The sequence below is a fragment of the Eutrema salsugineum genome, unplaced genomic scaffold (genome assembly GCF_000478725.1).
Source record: "Eutrema salsugineum unplaced genomic scaffold, Eutsalg1_0 scaffold_8, whole genome shotgun sequence".
Classification (NCBI taxonomy): Eukaryota; Viridiplantae; Streptophyta; class Magnoliopsida; order Brassicales; family Brassicaceae; genus Eutrema; species Eutrema salsugineum.
In genome coordinates, this window is record NW_006256414.1 from 5,393,488 (window position 1) to 5,398,657 (window position 5,170).

The following is a 5,170-nucleotide window of genomic DNA, read 5'->3' on the forward strand; positions in this document are numbered from 1 at the left end:
TTAGTTTAATGGTAGACTTCCTTTTAGTTTGGTGGTAGACTTTCATTTAGTTTGATTGTAGACTTTAATTTAATTTGGTGGTACACTTTCTTTTAGTTTGGTGGTAGACTTTCTTTTAGTTTCCAGGTGAACTTTAATATCGTTCGGTAGAGTTAAGTTAATTACTCTTCTGACAGGTTCGAGTTAAAGATGCTAAACTTTTACCTGTGCAAGAAATTGATCAAGATCATACAGAGGTTTTAGGCACAACTTCTGCGCATGTTGTCAATTTGATTGAGAAAACATGTACTTGTCGTCAGTTTGATTTGGATAAAATCTCTTGTGTACATGCCATCACTGCAGCCGATGCGAGGAAGTTGTCTCCAATCTCCCTTTGCCATCACTACTACCACACCAACTACTTGCAATAAGCTTACACTGTTAGTGTAATGTCAAGAGATGTATCACTCCCAGTGCCAGATGAAGTAGCTAAAAAAATTTGTCTCCCGCCTTATGTTCGCAACCCACCGGACAGGCTAAAGAAAATTCGGATGAAGGGGGCGTTCGAGGCCGCCATGGCGAACGTCCTAGAAAAATCCCAGATGTGGGAATTGTGGCCACGGCGGACATAACAGCCTAACTTATTGAGCTTAATTATGTAAGCTATCTAAGTTTTTTTTCTTGTGTGTATTTATGTTATTAGACACTGTAATAATCCGTTTGAAACCAAGTTTTACGTACTTGTATACTTTAATAATCCGTATGCAAAACATGTTTACATAGATTAAGAAAGAAATATTTAGCTTTTGACATTAAATCTACCAATCTAAGAAAATAAATTTACCAATCTAAGATAATAAATCTACCAATCTATGATGATAGATCTACCAATCTTCAATAATAAATATACCAATTTGTGACAATAAATCTACCAATCTATAATAATAAATATACCATTCATTTTTAACATAAATATGGTTTACATGACAAATATGATAACATTTCTGGCTGGTTACAACAAAAATACCAAACTTCCAGAGGACTACGATTATGACTATAAATTTGGTCCTGTGGTCCCGTGTAAGTATAGTTACATTAATATCCAGTTGCTGTAAAATCCAAAAAACACGCAACATCCAAATCCCATAAGACTATGACTGAGGGACGATCTGAGAAACAACTCTACCAAAATAAAAAAACTCAGATCCAAAAAGTCGATCCTAACAATAAATTAGTTAGCAGAGTCTATCAGTAGACCGTACTTGTCATTGACTGCACCACGTGGGTTAGGATCAGATATCCGAGATTCTTCAGCTACATGTACCTCATCATATATCTCAACTGCATATTTCATACAATTGGAAGGCATGTTGCTATCTTTCAACGGGTCCCATTTATGGCACAAAGCCAAACACTCAATGGTCTTTATGGTATAGACGCCACAATCACCTGGTAATAAGTATCCGAAAATTAGTAACAAGTCTGCTAAACGTTGTAACAAATCTACCAAATTACGAATTACATATCTACAAAACTACACCTGTCTGTTTTTTGTGTGGAGCAGTTTTAATCATCTAGACAAGAAACTGGCCCTATTTCATGTCCTTCTTCAGCTCGGGTGGTGCAATTTGTTTCAACAACAGCAGAATCATTCTCGCATACAGCTTCACAGAGTCCTCCAAGTGGCCTTTCTCGTACAAATCTAGAATGCAATCAAACACTCGGATCTTTCTCTTTGGAATATCCACCGCCACAGCCATCCAATGTTCGTACTAACGTAGTGGGCAATATACAAGAAATTGACATCTTTCCCCCATGTGCTATGTGTAGGCAAGTAGAGGTCATAAGCCCCAAATAACCTTCAGAGAATATCCAACCCTTCTCGTTTGGTAGAAATTTGTTCCAATAGTCTCCACACCAAAATCGGCAAAATGTATGGTCGATGAAAGCAACCCTTCTCCCTTTGTAAGGAGATGGATGACGCATAGACCGTTGCCAAAACATGTCAAATTCTTTGCAGATATGCTGCATTACGTCAAAAATAGTGGTTAGAATACATCATCAAATATGACACTACCAAACCCATCGAAATATCTACCATAAAGAAACAAGTTTACCAAACACAAGTGTACTATAAACAATTCTACCAAACACAGGTCTACCAAACACAAGTATACCATCAACTAGTCTACCAAACACAAGTCTACCAATATAAGTACAAAGTCTACCAAACTAAGCAAACCAGGTTTCAATATTAGTTCCCTATTAGTTAACAAGTGTGGTAAACTTATTTCTTATTATAACAAATCTACCACAACGTACCAAGTCATGCAACCACCTGTACTCCTTGGTTTGCCATGCTTTTTTAGGGGTCATAAGTGTCAGGTAAAATTTTGCTACTGCGTAGGCAGTGTCTAAGTGATTTTCTCTGAAAAATGTAGTAAATTTACTAGACTAAGAAAGAAGTCTACCAAATTAACTAACAAATCTACCAATCAAGGTTTAAACTGACTTACGCTTCATAAGCTATGCAGTGAAGTAGATTATCTAGTATTACAGCGTCCACCACTTCAAAAGAATCATACCTCCCAGGAGGGGGAGCTGCACCAACCATGATGCATCTCACCACCGAGTTCCCGAGGTATGGTGACACCTGGGAAAAGGTAAGGCTTCGTCCCCTTTTGTCCTTCTCAGTTGGTGTCATTTTTGCACAATCTACCAGCTTAGATAATCTTTTCGTCATAGCTTCTACTGCTGAGTCATTTTTGTCTTGCAGGGTAGGGATCTTTAATGCACGTTTGGACAGTAGAGGACGCGAAACATCACTGAGATTGATTATCTGTTTTTCAAGGTTTTCCTGTTTTAAATCAGTTTTTGATTTTATGCCTGGTTGTTTCTTCTCTTTAGGATCAGCTGGTTCTTTTTTCACTTTGGGGGCCGTCTTTCCTTTCGACATTGGGGTTCTAACAACTCCTGCAAAATGAAACCCTGGCTCTGATGTTTCCTGCATCTCCAACATCCACGACTGTTTGGCATGCATAGCAATTAAACATCAGTCAAACCATTTAATTTTAAAATCTACCAAATATTAATATTATTAAATCTACCAACTTTTTAATAAATCTGCCCAACTTATAATAAATCTACCACAGTAAAACAAATATCTCTACCGTAATTCTTCTATTTAAAGCAAAGTTTAAAAGTCTACAATAAAGAAAAGTAAAAAACCCAAAACTATTAGGATACAAATCTACCAACTTTTTTATAAATCTGCCCAACTAATAATAAATCTACCACGATAAGACAAATATATTTACCGTGATTCTTGTATTTAAGGCAAAGTTTAAAAGTCTACGATAAAAAAAAGTAAAAAGTAAAAAACCTAAAACTTTTAGGATACCAATCTAACATAGTAAAAACATATTTCATACAAATCTACCAACACGGAAAATGTTTTCTGTTTTAACAAATTTCTCGGAAATGTGTGTTGTCTCCAGTAACTTTTGCTAAGTTACTGTAATTAGAAGACAGACTTGCGTATCAGATCCTTTTCCACAGCTCCCGCTCCTGCTCCTGCTCCTGGTAACACTCCCACTCCCGATCCCGCTCTTGGAGATGCTCTGGATTCTGCATCTACACGCATCATAAAGGTTATCTACCTTCACCCCTTTTCCATAGCCTTATCTTTCTTCTCGATAGTTGTCATCCTCTTCTCAATTTCATCCAGATGGGTTCCACAACAGTGTGTGACATTAGTGTTTATCAATGCAATCGTCGATGAACATTGAGTAATTGCCACAGCTCCCGCTCCCGCTCCTGCTCCTGGTAACACTCCCACTCCCGATCCCGATCTTGGAGATGCTCTGGATTCTCCATCTACACGCATCATAAAGGTTGTCTATCTTCACCCCTTCCTTTTCCATAGCCTCATCTTTCTCCTCGATAGTTGTCATCCTCTTCTCAATTTCATCTAGATGGGTTCCAACAGTGTGTGACATTAGTGTTTATCAGTGCAACTGTTGATGAAAATTGAGTAATTGCCTTGAGGATCTCACTAGTTCTCTCTTCCTTCTCGCTAGTCTGCTCTTCCTTCTTGCTCTCATTTTCTCTTTGCCTAGAACTTTCCTCCTGTGCTTGCTTCTCTCTCTTCTTCTCCTTTCTCTCTTTTATCCAGTCACGTCCTTCAATAGCTTGACTGAGAATCATAATCATCGTCCTCCTCTTCCTTGCCATCCAACTCCTTCTCCTTACGTTTATTTTTCTCTTTCCTTTTCTCCTTCTTTTCGTCCTTTTTCTCTTCCTTCCTTACCTCCTTTTCCTTCTTCATTTTCTTGCTTTTCTCCACAGAATCCGTTCCTTCATCCACTTTCAGCTTCTCCTTCTTTTTCATCTCCACACGTGCAGTTTCCATCTTCCGCTTCTTCTGTTTAGGCGTTTGAACTTTATCATCACCACTTTCCTGCACAATACCCTTCCCTTCATTTATCCCTGATTCTCAAAATACCTCATCCAAGCTTTCACCCAGAATATCGCAGATCATTTTATGCACCTTTTTATCCACGTCTGGGCCATGGGGTTCACTTTCAAAAACAGGATACATTTTCTCCACAGGCTTCACCACCATTAGATGTCTAACCCGAAACTGCCATGTCATACGAAATGATATTAAAACCACATATAACTTTACATAATATAATAAGTTTACCAAAGATAACTACCATAATGAACAAGTCTACCAAACTCTCATAATAAATCTACCAAACGTATTTCCAACTCTTTCTAATTACAAGTGCATGATAAATAAGTCTACCCTATTAATAACTCTATCGTGACAAAATATCTGAATAAGCTACCAGAGAAGTTAATAATGTACCTTGTTGTCCTCGGATTGGCACTTATCCATCTCCAAAAGATTCTCAAAAACGTATCAGTATCGAGATGAACTCCATCAAAGAAGAGGAACAACCGAATCATTCGCATTTGGGGATCTTTTTCCTGCTCCTTCTGCCAATATTGGGATGCACTCATAACCCCAAACAAGCAAGTCCTGTACACATCCGTGGATAGTATATCGTGGTCCCTCCAAATTAGCAATCTTGATGGAGTATAATAATTCTTTGAAACCATAACCCCCTGGTTGTCTCTCAAAAGCTGTTTCATCCATAACTTTTTTCGCTGACATCAACGGGAC

General features: G+C 38.0%; 1 protein-coding gene across 1 annotated transcript; it reads right to left on the bottom strand.

Annotated features, from left to right (window-relative positions):
* Positions 1-1,210: 1,210 nt before the first annotated feature.
* On the bottom strand, positions 1,211-4,882 carry LOC112088107. The gene is made up of 9 exons (XM_024158263.1): positions 4,853-4,882; positions 4,484-4,621; positions 4,289-4,438; positions 3,763-3,935; positions 3,513-3,612; positions 2,496-3,004; positions 2,302-2,407; positions 1,839-2,004; positions 1,211-1,428 (listed from the first exon to the last, which is right to left on the bottom strand). Exons 1-9 carry the CDS (start codon positions 4,880-4,882, stop codon positions 1,211-1,213), a joined length of 1,590 nt encoding a protein of 529 aa, XP_024014031.1.
* Between the last annotated feature and the right edge of the window lie 288 nt (positions 4,883-5,170).

Bases quoted from the DNA above. Each gene is read 5' to 3' on its own strand.
- LOC112088107 (XM_024158263.1), bottom strand. From the start codon at position 4,882: ATGGATAAGTGCCAATCCGAGGACAACAAG. The intron at 2,005-2,301 runs GTACGTTGTGGT...GACGTAATGCAG, and splicing joins ACAGGTGGTTGCATGACTTG to CATATCTGCAAAGAATTTGA. The intron at 1,429-1,838 runs GTTATTTGGGGC...ACTTATTACCAG, and splicing joins GGGTTGGATATTCTCTGAAG to GTGATTGTGGCGTCTATACC.